Source organism: Oncorhynchus masou, chromosome 24, assembly GCF_036934945.1.
Source record: "Oncorhynchus masou masou isolate Uvic2021 chromosome 24, UVic_Omas_1.1, whole genome shotgun sequence".
In the NCBI taxonomy this organism is placed as follows: Eukaryota; Metazoa; Chordata; class Actinopteri; order Salmoniformes; family Salmonidae; genus Oncorhynchus; species Oncorhynchus masou.
This window is the reverse complement of record NC_088235.1, coordinates 52,474,705-52,493,924: the sequence shown is the minus strand read 5'-3', so window position 1 is coordinate 52,493,924 and position 19,220 is coordinate 52,474,705. Positions and strand designations below refer to the sequence as shown.

Below are 19,220 nucleotides of genomic sequence, written 5' to 3'. Positions count from 1 at the left end.
AATTGTATGTGTGGGGTACAGAGATGGGGAGTTTTTTTAACCACTATTGAACACATTTTTTTAACACATTTTTACTCCTGAACTTATGTAGGTTTGCCATAACAAAGGGGTTGAATACTTATTGACTCAAGACATTTCAGCTTTTCATTTTTTATCAATTTGGAAAATGTTCTACCAAAAATTCTACCTTTTTCTACCAAAAAATTCAAACTTTGTTTATTGTGTGTAGATCAGTGACAAAAAAAAATCTGAATTTCAGCTGTAACACAACAAAATGCAGAAAAGTAAAGGGGTGTGAATACTTTCTGAAGGTACTGTATATGGTAGTATAATAATGATATACATTGTATGTAAAGATGCATTATACTGTGCCTTATCAGTTGATTTCAGGAACAGGTGTGCAATGCTTAAAGACTAATGTTGATGTTCCCATTTAAGGACACAGTTAATTCAATTCTGATTTCAGTTTTGGTTGTGTTGTTGCATACGATTGCATTTAGCCTTTGAAATGCTGATTAGCAAGGTATATTTCCATGGGTTGTCTGTCTCCAGCAACTGCAACTGTTTCTCTCACCACATCAAAACTGTCAGAATCCTTTCAACAAAGAATGTCTGGTAACGCATTGCACTGTTCATGGGTATTTTCGCAAATTACTTTTATGCAAATAATGCCAAGTCCAGGTTTGAAGTATTGGGGGACTTTGTGGGCCAGGGTCCTTGTGTTGTTGGAACCCTGTCACACCAGATACTTTGATATCCCCCGTACTGAAACAGTGTCACAATCAATTAACATCTGTGAAGGGTGATTTAAGTCCATCAATTGTTAGAGCCTGAGTCATATCTCTTTTTTATGTTTTCTCACCCTCGACATGTACCTAGACCTGTGAAACATTAGTTCTATTATTGAGTGCATAGTTAGGAAACTTTTCCACATAGAGAACAGGCTGATGTGGGTACTTCATTTTTCATCCATGATGAGAATGCATCTTAAGAACGGTATCACTAGGAATTTGGACTCTGTAGAAATGGCTATAAATATTTTCTGTTAAACTCTTTTCATTGTCACACCTTACAAAGATTACAAAGATGACAGAAAGTTTGAAATTGTGGTGTACATGTAATTACGCCATTACTAGCATAGTAATTTAACTACATTATGTATTTAATCAGATGTTAATATTTGTTGTCCTGTGTTGCGAAATAGGATAAGTCTGGACGAGGGTAAGAAATGGGATCGTCACAGTTTCTCTCTGGTTCCTTTGTTTCTGGATGGGGCTCTTATGCAACCAGAGAATCACATCATCACGTAAGTGGAGTTAGGGTTGGGTCAACATTGTTTATGAAAGTAAAATAGTGTTGTTATTATGCATGAATCGGTAAATAGCACCTAAACTTAATTTCTCAATTTACAATGTTTTGTTTGCCAGAGGTACTATACACATAGCTGTGTTTGCAAAGTTATTTATTTGTGTTAATGTGTTTAAATTGAATGTCTGGGCCACAGCAGCAATACACCAGTCTGGGCAACATCTTCGTTTTACAAGAGACATAGACAATAAGGCTAATAACTTACCTAATGTTTTGTTTCGTTGATTTAAGTTTCACTGGACACTTAAGTCGTATTTCAGAATGGCAGCTGATAAAGATTGACTACAAAGCCATCTTTAGCAGGAGATGCATGGACGGAGATTATCAGACTTGGAACCTACATAACAAGGTTATGTACTTAATGAAAGTTATTGATTTGATGCCAACATCAAGATAGGCATGTTTGTTTATTGTCACTGTAAACACAGCACATGGATGCATGTACACAAACACACACACACTCGCACGCACGCACGCAGGCAGGCAAGCTCGCACGCACGCACGCACAAGCACACACACACACACACACACACACACACAGCTGAATCACATTGTACATTCATATAATTTCAGGCTATTGATCTGTAAAAAACATTGAATCAATGTAATGAAATTCACCGCAGGGAATGAAATGTAATTTGTTTGATAGGGAGAGCCATGTGTGATGGGAGAAAAGCAGACCTTTATGAAACGGAGGCCAGGGAACCGCTGTATGCTGACCCAGGACTACTCCCGAGTCATATCCTCAGAACCATGCATCTGCAGGGCCTATGATTTTGAATGGTATGTAAAGTTATGGTAGACTTCCTCAGTTGTTACATCAGTGAATAGGCAAGGGGACTGTACATGTAACCCATCCCCCAACACTCTGCTGGACATTAAATGGAATTGTTTCTTAATTACTGGAGCCTCACAGGACTTAACAGCCCCCCTAATCACATATCTAATCACCAAAACCATTAGTTTGCTCAACTTTATACCTCTTCAATTTCCCTAATGTTCTCCAGTTTATTACATGTAGCCACTGTGCATGCATCCACACAATCCAATTATGGTTTGCAAATTGTGAATGTGACTAAGCTTGTCTAATTTACATAATGACAAATTATTTATTTTCATCCAATTAATAAGTAAGGAATTGCTCAATTAATTCTAAATGTATTGTATCTTTATCTCTGAAAATCTCTTCTGACAACGATCATGTCACTGGTCTTGTAGTCATACAAAAATAACTGACCTATTGCACAACTACAAAAGCTTTTTAGTGTCAGCGAGGGGAAAGTAGATAGTGTTTTATGAACAGTCTCATGTTTTACAGTGATTATGGGTATGAACGTCAAGCTGATGGAAAGTGTTCACCTGCTTTTTGGTTCGACCCAAATACGGTACCAAGAAGCTGTAGCACGAGCCAGAATTACCTCAATAGCACAGGGTAAGTAACTTGTACTATCCCTCATTCCTTCCTCCCTTGTGCAAAATAACACTCTTTCTGTGCAGTGATTTGATATTCAGTGTTTTACCACTCAGTAAATATTGTTTTTTATTGAATAGGGCCCTTTGTTCAGCAAATTACTCTCTCTGCGTTGAGACTACAGTAAATCCAGTCTCACTCTCAATTATAAAATGACATCTATGTTGTGAATGTTGTCACTGGTAGGTACAGGAAAGTTTTGTCTAATAACTGCAAAGAGGGAGGAAAGGATGTGTACTCCCCCAGGAAACAGCATTGTTCCCCCAGGCCTCCCAGAGGCCTCAGACTGACCACCAGCCATGGAGACCTCACTGCCAACCTGGGCAGTAACATCACCTTCCTGGTGCATCTGGACGATGTGAGTCTCCTCTCCCACCACTAACCAACACTGTGTGATTAGTTGGCATATTATTATTATTTCATCATGGAGCGGTGGAAGTTTGTCCTGGATTATCTTGTGCTTTTGAAGTGTTGGATGACGTGAAGTCCCCAGAGTCTGAACTGCTTTTGTCTGGTTTTGGAATGAAAGAGCACTATGACTCACTACATTGTCTCTGTTTCTTTTTCTTTCTATCTTTATCTCTCACTTGCTCCTCCTGAGTTCTCTCTTGTTCGTTCTCGTCTCCCGAGTGCTTCTCCTATGTCTAATCTCAAATCTCATCCCAAGTATTTCCCTAGACAACTCTTCCCTGTGAAAGATAATGCAGTGTCATAACAATCTGTTCTGACTAATGATGTCTGTCTTACTTCCTGTCTCCAGGGAAACTCGTTGTGGACACATATCCAGCTAGACTTTGGGGATGGCATCACGGTCATGTACAACCTGAGCCGGAGAGGCGATGGGATCAAACACAGCTATAGAGCACCTGGGATCTTCAGAGTGACAGCACATGCTGAGAACAGCCAGGGTTATGACAGCAGCTCCATGTTCTTACATATCACCAGTATGTCAACAAGAAACACTGGCTCCCTTATGTCTCATGTGGTTTCATGATTTTTCCTGCCTAAGCATGTTACCGCAGTAAGCCACTGACACCAGCATAGATTACAGATGATCATACGTCAAGAACTATAGATTGACCTACAACAACAATGCATTTTAAGTGCTTATGAAGCTATTGGATTATGTTGGATTTGTAAATTAACCAATTTACTGATACCAAAATGACTGCATTTGGTTTGTATTGGCCAATGTGGTTCTCTTGTGTGTCTCAGGCCCAGTGGAGCGTGTGTATCTCTCAGCTCCTATTGTGGCCATCAGGAAGAAGGGAGCCAACCTAACTGCTGTGGTCTGGCCCGTCCACCAAAGAACGCTAACCTTTTTCTGGTGGTTTGAAAACAGCTCTGAGGTGAGAGTCCTTCTCCCAATTACACTGACCATTCCTGCTGTATCTGTGTGGGTGCTACACCTTGCCTAGTTCAGGTACCTTGTTGTATTGTAGATTGGAATTGTTTATTCGCAGCAAGTTGTTTTGGTCCTTTGTGTATTCCATGTGTGCTGCAAAAGGCAAAAGGTTGTGAGGTTTTCTATGCCATTCGCTTTGTCTTGCAAAACCCAGTCCTTAATAACCTTGGGTGGAAGCATCGCGTACACGTTTCAGAAGGAGGGCATGAACAGGGTCGTTGTCCAGGTGTCTTCTGGGTGCAACATACTGCAGGATACCAAGGTCATCATTGTTAAAGGTGAGCGGAAAGGACTCCTTCGAAGGCTTTAATATGAATGCAACATAGGTACGCAACTTGTTTTAATCACACATCTTCTGTATCCATGTTAACACTGCCTTGTTAGTGAGAATGTAGACGTCACCTCTACTCCTTTCTACTCACCTTTATGTCATGAAACAAGAGTAAATTGTAAATTCATGTTAGGTTATAAGCAATTCCAGTAAACTGAAGGATTCTTAATGGTATGTTGCCACACGGCAAAGCTTTGTGGTAGAGGGTTCATGGAATCATCCTCCATGTTTCGCAGAGTTCTTCAAATCCCTGCTGTTATCATTCTCTCCGACTTTGGACGAGCACAACCCTGACATCCCTGAGTGGAGAGAGGATGTGGGCCGTGTGGTGAGGACAGCTGTGTCGCAGGTATAGGACTAAGTTCCCTCTGGGACAACAGTCGTCATGAGGTTGTCACGCAATGGCTTTAATGGTCATGTTGAGGATAACCCTCTTTAATTCAATGTGACATTTTAAGGAAGTAAAGTAAACATAGATGTGGAGTATGATGTGTTTTCCCACGATAGCAGTGTGCGTGTTTGACTGGAAGACTGCTGTTACAGGTGTCTGGGTTTCCAGAAGAGCAGCTGTTGGTATCGTTGTTTCCAGGTGTTCCAACAACAGCAGAACTATTTATCCTGCCTGAGACTCAGTTGTCTGAACATGGGAAAGGGAATGAAGAGGGCTTAGTGAGTGTAAGCATATTTTTTGTTTGTACTTTAGGAAATCTTCTAGAAAAGTCTTATATTGTAATTAATCTACAAAACAATTCACATTTGTATCACCAATGGGGTTTACCTGATTTAATTGGTTTTCCAAGATAATGTTATCATCAGCTTTTCTTCAAATTTGAAAGAATAATCTTTGCAAATGCACATTTTGGGGTGCCATGTCATTTTTCAATCCTGTGATACAGATATCAGACATTCTTATAAATGCCCTGAACCAAGGATTGATCCAGTTTGAGTTGAAACCTGACACTCATATAATTGTTTACATCACACAGCTAACTTCGGGTAAGTTGCAGTTTTTCTTTGACTCTTTCACAGTATAAAATGCTAAATAACAATGCATAAACAATTATAAATACTATAATAAGCACTGTACCGACATTCAATTCACCACCTGATGTCAACATCAGGCATTGATAGATATTTTTCCTTAAATCTCTTTTGTATCTAGCTTATTACAGTAGATTGTCTTATAGTCATGCAATCAATGAGACTTTTAACAACAGATACCTTTAGTATTCACCTTGGAAGTCAACAGGGTCATTTGGATATTAGCATATCACTACAACTTGTCAATCATGACTTTACCCTTTTCATTCAGTCACTGATGTGTCTTAAACTGTGTCTGCATGGAAAGGTCTGAGGTGCCTTTAAAATGCTGTATAAAGGTCAATGACTTCACTGGTCTCCTCTTGGAAGAGAGAAAGATTGGTTGGGGGTGGGTTAATACATATTCTGAATAATATGCCTCAGCACTTAAAGCCATGACTAAGCGCAAACCTTTCAGAGGCATAGGGAGAAAGAGCAGGACCTCATGGATGGGGGGCCCTTCTTAAAATGAAACATGACAGATGCTCACTCAGACCTAATGGACACCTGCTAAGTGAATAAAAACGAATGATTGCTGGTTTCTTCCCGTTTTCTCCCATTGAAATTGTTTCTGCTTTTACCAACTCTTTTTTTTGCGCGTTTGGCATGGTTGGTTTACTTTAGTTTATTAGGATCCCCATTAGCTGTAGCTCATGCAGCAGCTGCTCTTCTTGTTCGGCACAAAACATAAAGTACATGAGAAAGTACAGAACAGTTATAGACAAGAGTAACAAAGACATAACTACAGTAAATTAATGATATCAACAAAAGAATTGGCTAAAGCAGAAATCTGTAGGCTAAAGTCTTGTCTGTCTCTGTATTTCCCCAGCACCTCTGGTCGATTCCAACCCAATTCACAGTAGCTCAGCCATGCTGATGTTGCTATCTGTGGCGTTTGTTGGTTTAGTTGCATTCTTCATCTTCAAGTTCAAAAGGTATGTTCTTGTAATAATATTGATTGGTTGGTAATAGTCAACCAATTTTTTCTTATTTTGTCTTAGTGGCATTCAAAAGCTACATTATATTCTTAACTATCAACTAAGAAGTGAAGTTGTTACAGAACTGCAGCTTAAGTTCACATGACATCAGTAGAGTGGTGTCTGGCTTGTTAGGAAAATCCCTTGGATCCATGTCCAGGCTGAGGAGAACCAGGAAAAGGAGCCGGAGAGGATCGGCACGGTTAGGCAGAACAACACCATGTCCAAGATGAAGCACAGTGAGTTCCTCTCGGAGAAGGAACTTACAGAGAAAGAACTGGAGGCCAGGACCAGAGGTAAGTTAGACCTTACCGTATAGAAAAGTGGCGGACTTGCCTAATGGACCTAGAGCCAAGCCAAGCTCCCATGAGCCAGAGCCAAGCTCCCATGAAAATCATCACATGCCGTAGCCTATGTAAATCATCTGTCCACACAAAGGAGAAGACAAATCTCTGTTGTGCACTGTAACATATGAGCAATAGTTATATTGTAAATTGTCGTAATAGACATCAAGTTAATTTGCAATTTCAATAATTAATCACGCTAAATACATTGGTTAAATGGTATAATTGAAACATTGTAATATGTTTTCATCATTGCTAGGACAGCAAGTTTAAAAGCCACAAACGGCTAGCTAGTCAGTTAACTCACATATTTTCAAAGAGATAGCTAATGCGTCAAGCGAGCTGCAATAAAAACAACACAGCACCTTATCATCTATCAGAATAGGTTTGTGTCAGATATTGAGTTCTGACAGAATTATGGATTGCAATGGAAAGCATTGTATCAATATTCAGTGTCATGAGGGCATTATGATTAGCCATTTTAAGATACAGAATGTTTCATGGTGTAAGGCCTACTGTATTGTACTTGACAAACCTTTAAGTGCCATTGATTTGTCTTATTTTGTAACATAAGCTCCTGTAAGTATTTGTATTTCATATGGATCCTCAGCTAAATTAAGCCAGTTTATACCATTTTTTTAACATTACAATATATTCACAGATTTCACAACACACTGTGTTCCCCCTCAGGCCCCTACTCCACCATTGCCACATATGTACAGTACAAAATCCATGTGTGCGTGTGTGTATAAAGGTTAACATAGGGAAACCATTGGGTTGTTAAATCAGGGGGACTGCTGACTGTTTTTGACAATTGTGCTACTGCAGTGGTCCTGATAGACATGTGGGCGGAAGGCTTTTTGAGAGGTCAGCAATTTGGCCAATCTTCATCTCACAGCAGGTCTCTCCTCCAGCAGACCTTAGTGATCGGAGACAGATAGATTTCTCTTCTGTTGCAACCCAACTATTTATTCTCAATGGGCAGAGCAATATGGGAGCTTTAACTTGTACCATTAGATTCAATAATATGGCTGTTGTGTGTCTGTTAAAACCTCTTTGGGCTGAGATCCCCGCTAACGGGATCGATATGACAACAGCCAGTGAAAGTGCAGGGAGCAAAATTCAAAACAACAGAAATCCCATAATTACAAATTCCTCAAACATACAAGTATGTTACACCATTTTAAAGATACACTTCTTGTTAATCACATCACCGTGTCCGATTTCAAAAAGGCTTCATGACGAAAGCAAACCTAACGATTATGTTAGGTCAGAGCTAAGTCACAGAAAAACAGCCATTTTTCCAGCCAAAGAGAGGAGTCACAAAAAGCAGAAATATTGATCAAATTAATCATTAACCTTTGATGATCTTCATCAGATGACACTCATAGGACTTCATGTTACACAATACATGTATGTTTTGTTCGATAAAATTCATATTTATGTAGTAAAGAATCTCAGTATACATTGGCGCGTTATGTTCAGTAGTTCCAAAACATCCAGGGATTTTGCAGAGGGCCACATCAATTTACAGAAATACTCATAATAAACATTGATAAAAGATACAACTATTATGCATGGAATTATAGATAAACTTCTCCTTAATGCAACCACTGTGTCAGATTTCAAAAAAGCTTTACTGAAAACGCAAAACATGCTATAATCTGAGTACGGCGCTCAGAGACCAAAACAACCAAAGAGATATCCGCCATGTTGTGGAGTCAACATTAGTCAGAAATAGCATTATAAATATTCACTTAACTTTGATGATCTTCATCAGAATGTTCTCCCAGGAATCCCAGTTCTACAATGAATGTTTGATTTGTTCGATAAAGTTCATCATTTATGTTCAAATACCTCCTTTTGTCAGGGCGTTTGGTCAACAAGTCCAGCCGAAAGGTCGGACGAAAAGTCCAAAAAGTTATATTGCAGGTCGTAGAAACATGTCAAACAAAGTATAGAATCAATCTTTAGGATGTTTTTATCATAAATCCCCAATAATGTTCCAACCTGAGAATTCCTTTGTCTCTAGAAGAGCAATGGAACGCAAGCTACCTTTCACATGACTGCGCATCACGAGCTTGTGGCAATCTGCCAGACACCTGGCTCAATCCCCTCTCATTCGGCCCCCCTTCACAGTAAAAGCATCAAACAAGGTTCTAAAGATTGTTGACATCTAGTGGAAGCCTTAGGTAGTGCAAAATGACCCCACAGACACGTTATATTGGAATGGCAATGAGTTGAAAAACTACAAACCTCAGATTTCCCACTTCCTGGTTGGATTTTTCTCAGGTTTTTGCCTGCCATATGAGTTCTGTTATACTCAAAGACATCATTCAAACAGTTTTAGAATCTTCAGAGTGTTTTCTATCCAAATCTACTAATGATATGCATATCTTAGCTTTTGGGCCTGAGTAGCATGCAGTTTACTCTGGGCACCTTATTCATCCAAGCTCCTCAATACTGCCCCCAGCCATAAGAAGTTAAGATGCCATGATTACTCTGATGCCTGCAGTGGTTCCTATGCTAGTTTAGTTGGTAGGTCGACACAAAGGTCCTCAAATTGCTGCCAACATCAAAACATTCAAATGATACCAACTGGGGTAATTTGCTTTATTGGGGTGTTGGAGACAATAGTGTCTTTGGGGGCACTATTCATAATAATTATACCTGTGTTTATATATTCTATCACCAGGAGAAAATGGAAGAAATGGGGAGAGAGTGATCACAAGAGAGTTTCCTACTTGTACTAATGTCTAAGAAATTAGATTATGAGTACTGTAAATACAGGTTGTGGTGTTTCAATGTACCAATTTAAAAAGCTTTGTTTTCACCCTATACTGTGGTCGCCGAGAATTGCTACTTAATATGTATTTCACAATACTTTGGAATTCTGTATAGCAGGAGAATACATGTGGTGTATATACCTTACTTGAGTATTGAGGAAGTGTAATATGACATCTGTGAATGTCAGAAATAGGCATAAGAACATGCCATTGTTGAAAGAGTAATTGTTTTCTTCAGTGCCAGATAGCATTGCAAATCAAAACTTTAACACAACATGATTATCTTACAGATGTACATTTGATAATGACAACTGTATCGACTGTACTATTACACAAGGGATGTGGAATGTAAATAATAACACAGAAAGGCATACTACAAATTAGAGTGGCTTCTTGGGAAACAATCTCTAGATATAATTGAGGCTGTTAAAAGGTGTACAGGTGGATAAAAAGCATGTGTGCCAACATTTTTTATTAGATTGTCCATTCTAGAATCTTGGCACACTGAATAGAGTTGGGTTTCTATTAGCCTACTGCTAATATAATAATATTTCTCACTTTTTCTAGCATGTCATAATTCACTTTGTAACTGTAACATCTAAGATAATATGATGAGGTAAGCAAGTGTTGAACATGGTGATTTTAATATTAGTAAATGCTTTAAACCATTTATGGGATGGTCTTGTTGAATATTTAGCAATAGTTGCTTAACATTGTAGTGCATGTGCTATACTGTATTGTTAATTTTGTTAAATAAGCTAATATTTCAGTTTTTACCCCATAGTTCTTACTGTAAACAAAATGAAATGTTGTAATTGTTCAAAATAAATGTATTTTTCTATGAAAGTAGGCCTATGTTGTTTTTTACATGTACACATTGTATTGATGGAGATGTAAACAAGTATTTCAAGGTAACTAGCCTTGAGTTCCAAGCTTTATGTTCTCCATAATCACGGATTCTGATACAGTGCCTTGCGAAAGTATTTGGCCCCCTTGAACTTTGCGACCTTTTGCCACATTTCAGGCATAAAGATATAAAATTTCAAACATAAAGATATAAAACTGCATTTTTTTGTGAAGAATCAACAACAAGTGGGACACAATCATGAAGTGGAACGTCATTTATTGGATATTTCAAACTTTGTTAACAAATCAAAAACTGAAAAATTGGGCGTGCAAAATTATTCAGCCCCTTTACTTTCAGTGCAGCAAACTCTCTCCAGAAGTTCAGTGGGGATCTCTGAATGATACACTGTTGACCTAAATGACTAATGATGATAAATACAATCTACCTGTGTGTAATCAAGTCTCCGTATAAATGCACCTGCACTGTGATAGTCTCAGAGGTCCGTTAAAAGCGCAGAGAGCATCATGAAGAACAAGGAACACACCAGGCAGGTCCGAGATACTGTTGTGAAGAAGTTTAAAGCCGGATTTGGATACAAAAAGATTTCCCAAGCTTTAAACATCCCAAGGAGCACTGTGCAAGCTATAATATTGAAATGGAAGGAGTATTAGACCACTGCAAATCTACCAAGACCTGGCCGTCCCTCTAAACTTTCAGCTCATACAAGGAGAAGACTGATCAGAGATGCAGCCAAGAGGCCCATGATCACTCTGGATGAACTGCAGAGATCTACAGCTGAGGTGGGAGACTCTGTCCATAGGACAACAATCAGTCGTATATTGCACAAATCTGGCCTTTATGGAAGAGTGGCAAGAAGAAAGACATTTCTTAAAGATATCCATAAAAAGTGTTGTTTAAAGTTTGCCACAAGCCACCTGGGAGACACACCAAACATGTGGAAGAAGGTGCTCTGGTCAGATGAAACCAAAATTGAACTTTTTGGCAACAATGCAAAACGTTATGTTTGGCGTAAAAGCAACGCAGCACATCACCCTGACCACACCATCCCCACTGTCAAACATGGTGGTGGCAGCATCATGGTTTGGGCCTGCTTTTCTTCAGCAGGGACAGGGAAGATGGTTAAAATTGATGGGAAGATGGATGGAACCAAATACAGGACCATTCTGGAAGAAAACCTGATGGAATCTGCAAAAGACCTGAGACTGGGACGGATATTTGTCTTCCAACAAGACAATGATCCAAAACATAAAGCAAAATCTACAATGGAATGGTTCAAAAATAAACATATCCAGGTGTTAGAATGGCCAAGTCAAAGTCCAGACCTGAATCCAATAGAGAATCTGTGGAAAGAACTGAAAACTGCTGTTCACAAATGCTCTCCATCCAACCTCACTGAGCTCGAGCTGTTTTGCAAGGAGGAATGGGAAAAAATTTCTCAATGTCTCTCGATGTGCAAAACTGATAGAGACATACCCCAAGCGACTTACATCTGTAATCGCAGCAAAAGGTGGCGCTACAAAGTATTAACTTAAGGGGGCTGAATAATTTTGCACGCCCAATTTTAAAACACAGAATGTGTTTTAAAACAGAAATGTAGTACTCTGAGTAACCCAAAGTGGTTATTCAACCTGAATATTGTTGCTAATAGGGGTTTCAGTGCATGCAAAAGGCTGCATCAAGACACACAACAACAAAAAAACAGTTTTTCATACAATCAATGAATTAGAAATGCAAAGGGTTTATAACCTACATATTGATTGGTGATACTTTAATAAGGGCCTATGGAGAATATTTTTTGTGGAAGTCCACCTTTATTTTGATGTAAAAAATGTCCCCTCTCCGGCACTCGACGTTGCAGGTCCTGGCAACCCATCATCATGCACACTTGGCAACCCTCATTACGCACACCTGGACTCCATCACTAATCTGATTACCTTCAATTAACTAGCCAAGTCAGTTACGTAAGAACAAATTATTATTTACAATGATGGCCTACACCGGCCAAATGTGCGCCGCCCTATGGGACTCCCAATCACGGCCAGTTGTGATACAGCCTGGATTCAAACCAGGGTGTCTGTAGTTACACCTCTCGCACTGAGATGCAGTGCCTTAGACTGCTGTGCTACTCGAGAACCAATGGCAGAGGCAAGTGCAGAATCCTCAGTTCTTGCAATTCAACTACCAGTTACTGCAGGTGGTTTGAACACTGTGCTTGACAATGCCTGGCAAATTATAAAATACATAGAACAATGTTAAGCATTAAGACACTTCAGAAAAGGGGATCTAATTCTGTACTAGACAGGATTCAAAATATTATAATAGGGTTTTCAAACTTTTTTGTTGATAATCCAGGTCTCTGGCAAGGTTTTGCAAAATACTTGATTAAGTGGTGTTACAACACACGGTGTAATGTTTCAAAACATCTCATGATGATGTGTTTCAATAATCTACCACAGTTACAGTTTTGTCCCCTTCAATTGTTGGCAGCTCAGTTGCCACTAGTTTTGGTCGAAAGCACCTCATTTACAAAGCACCTCATTTTAACAGTATAATGCTTCACGTTATTCACCATGGTTCAATGATAGTCTACCTTGTAGTAATTGTTTGCAACAGAAGTGATAGACAAACAAACCTATTTCTATATGTTTGTCCTCTCTGTCAGAGGAGTTGTCTGTACTGTCATCGGGACAGCCTCTAACACAAACACCCCCCAGCTTCCTGAATCTCTGTTTTACTATTATGCCCAAAGGTTTTGCACAGTGAGTCCTGGCTGGAACACATATCCCTTATATCTGCCAGCTAAGGCACACTGACACACACACCTCCTAATTATCCAGCATAGGCCCCGAAGTAATCTCTTTTTGCCAGAAGTCTAAGTTTGTGTGAGATTTTGTACCCCTGACATGAAAGTACAATTTGAACAGGTGCATTTTTTAATTCTCTCCTCACCCCCTAATCTCTCTCTCTCTCTCTTTCTATTTTGTGTGTAACTATTTCAACACCACGATGTCAGACACCAATCTATATCATTGTTAAGCAGTTTCCATGTCCCTGGGAGTCTCACTCTATCTACGTTTCTCATTCCAAATTTACACCAACTACATTTCTATAGCATAATGCTGTTCTCAATTAAAGGAAACTATTTCACACTGCTGCTAACACAATATTGCCGCAAGCTATTGTTGTGGGTTATTTTTCCTTCAAGGTGCTGGTCCACTTATAGAAACCCGCTGGAGTGTGTTTGAGTAATGACAATGTGCTGTCATTACTCAAAACTTTGGAGGAAACCCTTTGCACTCAATGCTGTATTTGCTTCGTCATTATGGGATATTGTGTGTAGATTGATGAGGGGGGAAACCAATCAATTTTAGATTAAGGTTGTAACCTAACAATATGTGGAAAACGTCAAGGGGTCTGAATCATGTTCGAAGGCACTGTACATGCAAAAACACAGGTTTTAAAAACAATTAGATTATTTATTTATTTTTTACATGCGGTCGAGTATGCTGGGTAAAAAGTTAATTTGTTATCATACCTTCAAAAAAACTGAGTTGATGTGACTTCTCATTTAGTTTTGAGTCAGTACCATATAAACATTTTAAGCAATAATGACTGGAGAGGGGAAAATTAATTTGTTGCACAGGGGGGAAAATGTGGATCTAGCCCCTTAGATACACTGCAGGCTTCTTGCTTCTTTTCATTGTCCTCCTAGTCAGCCCCCAAGTATATGCAAATGACCACCTTAGAACATAGAGGATGCTAAATAACTATTGTTACAGGTAAAAACAGAACAACTGTGGATGGTTATCTTAAAGATCCTCATCATGAGCCAATCCCAGTCCGTTTCCTCCCGAGTCTCAGATCTACTGTAACTAACTCAGGGTAATCAGCATCTAAATCTAATTATGTCATACAACTAACTGTTAAGGGCAGTTGGAATAATTACTTTCATAAGAACTATGCAAATATAATAAACATATATTTGCAGATCATCTTGAGCAAAACATATTATCTTCATTGCGTTCATTGTGTCTTCACCACATTGTCAGTATTTCTATATTTATTCTTTCAACTCACATTGGCTAGTACAGTGTGATACCACCCAAAAAGACATTCATGTACAGTAAAGGAGTCACAATACTTGCCCTACTCTAGTTGTACAGTTTGCAAATGGAAAATTAGTTTACATTTCCCCAAATAAAGTCTCGGAGTGGGATATTAGAACTTCTGTGCCTCTCCCAAAGAGACAGCCAACCTACTGAAAACAGTCAGTCATCTCTGGCTAGGAAACTCCTGTCGACAAGAAGGGATATTCTTCAGTCTTTCAGTCCCGTGTGGAACACAAGGAGATTGGAAGTGAATCTTTTACCCAGTAGTCCTTTGCCCAAGGAAAGACGTTTCGATGGCAATGTCTGCAACAATACCGTAAGTTGAGTGGTAGCATCCAAGTGTTGACATCATGGCATATATCCAGTGTGCGAAAAAAAAACAAATACAGCATGCAGAAATTCTCTGTCCCTGTCTCATCCGCAAAAAAACTCTTCAGAAACTCGACGATTTGACAGAGATAAAGCCTGCATGGTACATCCTGTACTATGCCCTTCTCATGGAGGTCCTGGGGTCTACCAGTCTCCAATTTGAGTGTGCCCTCAACTTCTGATTCAAAGCTTAAAGGGCAAAATCCAGCAGAGCCAAAAAAAGGTATTGTCTGGTATTGGTATGTGCTATGTGGAAACTTCCATCCTCCTACAACCACCACATCTAACATAGATACTGTCATAATATTTACATAACACAGTCATAGACCTCACGTATGCATTATGGTCTGCATCCAAACATGAGAAAAAAGTGGAGAGTTTTTTTGCATGAATCTCAAGTTAGCATCTGAATACCACGAGCTTTAAATATTGTATTAATGCCCAACAACAACATTGACTGATTGTATAAACCACACGTTAAGACATTTCTCTTATTGTTTTGTTTAAATATAATTTCCATGTAGTTAGTCACTAAGGGCCCGATTCCGACATGGGGAATTGCATCTTTCTTATACATGCCTTTCCTATGCACTTTGTCAGTAGTTGGTGTTCAGACTTACCTTATGAAAATGCATAACAGGATTTGCAAGCTTGGTTCCCTTGCCCGTACTGAATAAATGTAATTCAGCTGCTGAAAACCCTCCCACTTCCTAGCCAGCAGATGATCTCGTGGAGTTTTCATTCAATAGGGTTTTCAGTACATGTAACTTAAGCCAACACTTTAAAGACAGCGTACCTTTAATTACAATTTTGTTAACAGACCACAATACATCGTTAGAATGGGTTCAGAAAATAGGGATCAATGAATGAATGCCATCTATGCATCTTCGTCTCTGTTTCAGCTCCAACTGGTAGATTTAAAAAATCTTTTAGATTATTTAGGCAAATATAAGTATGTATCAATCATTAAAAAAAATGTTTTGGAGAGCCTCTACGAACAAAATATATTGATTAGCAGGTTTAACCTGCCACGTGTGGTCTGAGTTCCATAATGATTAATGTCCCAAATTATTGCACAACGTTAGCCTAATATGATCCACTAATGCTAGCAACCTTCAGGTACAACTTCACGTGACTGTAACGGTTTTCTTGACTTGAAGGAGAGGCGGACCAAAGCGCAGCGTGGTTATTCTGATTCGTGTTTAATAAAGCACTTCACATGAACAAACTAACAATAACAAGAAATGTGAAAACCCAAACCAGCCTTATCTGGTGCAGAGACAGAGACAGGAACAATCACCCACCAAACCCAACACCAAACAGGCTACCTAAATATGGTTCCCAATCAGAGACAATGACTAACACCTGCCTCTGATTGAGAACCATATCAGGCCAGACATAGAAATAGACAAACAAGACATCCAACAAAGAATGCCCACTCAGATCACACCCTGACCAAACAAAACATAGAAACATACAAAGCAAACTATGGTCAGGGTGTGACAGTGACAGAGGAAAAAAAGGTCAACGGAATGGAATGATGCAAAATGTAAGTTACAACTTGAAGAAAACTAACACTAAAGTGATAGTTGTAAATGTATGTGGGTATTACTGATGGTGGCTCCCCATAGTGTCTAATATGATACAAATTATAAAATAAATAGAGAAAAGCACTGGCATAGGCATACATCAAATTGATTTATAAAGCCCTTCTTACATCAACTGATATGTGCTGTACAGACACACAGCCTAAAACCCCAAACAGCAAGCAATGCAGGTATTGAAGCACGGTGGCCAGGAAAAACTCCCTAGAAAGGCCAGAACCTAGGAAGAAACCTAGAGAGGAACAAGGCTCTGAGGGGTGGCCAGTCCTCTTCTGACTGTACCGGGTGGAGATTATAACAGAACATGGCCAAGATGTTCATATGTTCATAGATGACCAGCAGGGTCAAAATAATAATCACAGTGGTTGTCGAGGGTGCAACAGTTCAGCACCTCAGGAGTAAATGTCAGTTGGCTTTTCATAGCCGATCATTCAGAGTATCTCTACCGCTCCTGCTGTCTCTAGAGAGTTGAAAACAGCAGTTCTGGGACATCAACTCAGTAGGTTCAGTCCTACAGAAGCCTATACCTTTGGTGTCCACATTTCATCCACTCAAATTATGAGGGTACACACTTAAAATTCTGAATAACGGGACAGCTATTTATAGCCTATTTCACTGTGGATAACGGGCCACAATACATGTCATATTGATATGATTTTCTGCTTGCTTCAATATGGCTGGTTTCACATTCGTATCCAGGGATCATAAGGAAAATAATCCAAATTAAACAATTGCTATGTGTATTTACAACTCCCATCTCCAAATGGATTACTCATTTACCTAGCATTTATCAATAGCTCTTATCCATTTTATAAATTGCAGTGCATGGAGAATGCTGTTATTTATATGGGAAAAAAACATGGTGGAATTATAAAGTCAAGGTCATAAAAAGGCTGTAGACCAAACTCCACCACACCTTCATTTCTTAGATCCTCCCAACGCAAAGCGGGTGAATATTATGCTATTCTCATGATTAACCCTTGTGTTGCCTTAAGGGTAAAAAATGTCCCGCCACAATGTTTAACAGCAGAGACTAAATTATATTTTTTCAACTTGAAATATTATCACTTTTCCTAGAGTGACACCAACATTAGAAAAAGTGAAACATCGCCTTCGTTCATAGTTCCATGAAAGCTGTACACCACCAAGGTACAAAGACTGTCTTAGGTTCATTGTTGACACGACAATTATAAAATCATTTACACACCAGAAAAACCACCAAGACACATATAATCTCAATTTCTCATTGTGTGTGTGCATGTGCTACTGATTGAACTCAGACAAAACTAGAACGTTATTGTGCTTCTCCCCTCCACGACCCCACACATGACTCACAGTTCACAGACAAAATAAAAACAATTTCAGACAAAATAAACAATATTTCAGACAAAATAAACATTTCTTGAAAGCATTGTTTACTAATGGGGAACGCAGTCAGTGGCTATAAATGCGCTGCAGATGACAGTCCCCTCAAGTTCTCTCTTTGCTGAAGCCACGACTGCACGTTTCAGTGCCCAACAGGTCGTAGATCTGACATTTTTCAGATGTCCAGGAGGAACAAGGGAACAATGATTTAGAGGAGGAGGAGGTATCTGAAGAAGAAGATGGGGAAGAATACAACCCAGAGCACGATGTATCATCGAAGAAATCCCTCAAGCTGAAAGAGAGGCATTTTTGTCAAAGAACAGCAAATTAGCAGGCTCCTTGTCACCATATGACAACCAGGGCAGCACAAATGTCATAAGGATTACCCCGGGGCCCACAAGACATGCAGTTTCCCATGCTCAGGACATCGCCTCAATATTCTACACGTTCATCACACCAGCCATCAAACATATCATCCTGGAGATGACAAATTTGAAGGGTTTCCTAAATATGGATGGATGAGATTGACCTGTGTGACTACATAGGGCTGCTAAACTTAGTGTGTATAGGTCCCGAGGTGAGGCTACATGTAGACTCTGGGATGCAGAGAGTAGAAATGCAATTTTCCACGATGCCACTGAAAGACTTTAACAGTTTCTTAAGAATGCTACGATTTAATAACCGTGAGACAAGACCTGCAAGACGTGTGAGAGACAAACTGGATGCCATAAGGGAGGTCTGGGAGAAGTGGATGGAGCGTCTGCCGTACCTCTACAACCTAGGGCCTGAAGTAACAGTGGATGAGCAACTGATTCCATTCAGAGGTACATTTTTATTTTCATATATGTTATGTACAGTTGAAGTCGGAAGTTAACATACAACTTAGCCAAATACATTTAAACTCAGTTTTTCACAATTTCTGACATTTAATCCAAATAAAAATTCCCTGTCTTAGGTCAGTTAGGATCACCACTATATTTGAAGAATGTGAAATGTCAGAATAATAGCAGAGAGAATGATTTATTTCAGCTTTGATTTCTTTCATCACATTCCCAGTGGGTTTGTATTTGGTAGCATTGCCTTTAAATTGTTTAACTTGGGTTAAACGTTTCGGGTAGCCTTCCACAAGCTTCCCACAATAGT

The 19,220-nt window shown here is 39.3% G+C and overlaps 1 protein-coding gene across 1 annotated transcript in view; it reads left to right on the top strand.

Annotated features, from left to right (window-relative positions):
• The window catches only part of LOC135511631 (VPS10 domain-containing receptor SorCS3-like), a 67,989-nt gene extending 57,387 nt beyond the window's left edge, over positions 1-10,602 (top strand). The window contains exons 14-27 of the mRNA XM_064933116.1: positions 1,205-1,306; positions 1,600-1,717; positions 2,018-2,151; positions 2,687-2,800; positions 3,026-3,197; positions 3,600-3,783; positions 4,055-4,194; positions 4,399-4,522; positions 4,812-4,924; positions 5,119-5,250; positions 5,472-5,571; positions 6,485-6,590; positions 6,768-6,928; positions 9,672-10,602. Coding sequence (XP_064789188.1) covers positions 1,205-1,306; positions 1,600-1,717; positions 2,018-2,151; positions 2,687-2,800; positions 3,026-3,197; positions 3,600-3,783; positions 4,055-4,194; positions 4,399-4,522; positions 4,812-4,924; positions 5,119-5,250; positions 5,472-5,571; positions 6,485-6,590; positions 6,768-6,928; positions 9,672-9,736 — 1,765 coding nt within the window. The 3' untranslated portion in view covers positions 9,737-10,602. The remainder of the gene's footprint in view (positions 1-1,204; positions 1,307-1,599; positions 1,718-2,017; positions 2,152-2,686; positions 2,801-3,025; positions 3,198-3,599; positions 3,784-4,054; positions 4,195-4,398; positions 4,523-4,811; positions 4,925-5,118; positions 5,251-5,471; positions 5,572-6,484; positions 6,591-6,767; positions 6,929-9,671) is intronic.
• Positions 10,603-19,220: the final 8,618 nt, after the last annotated feature.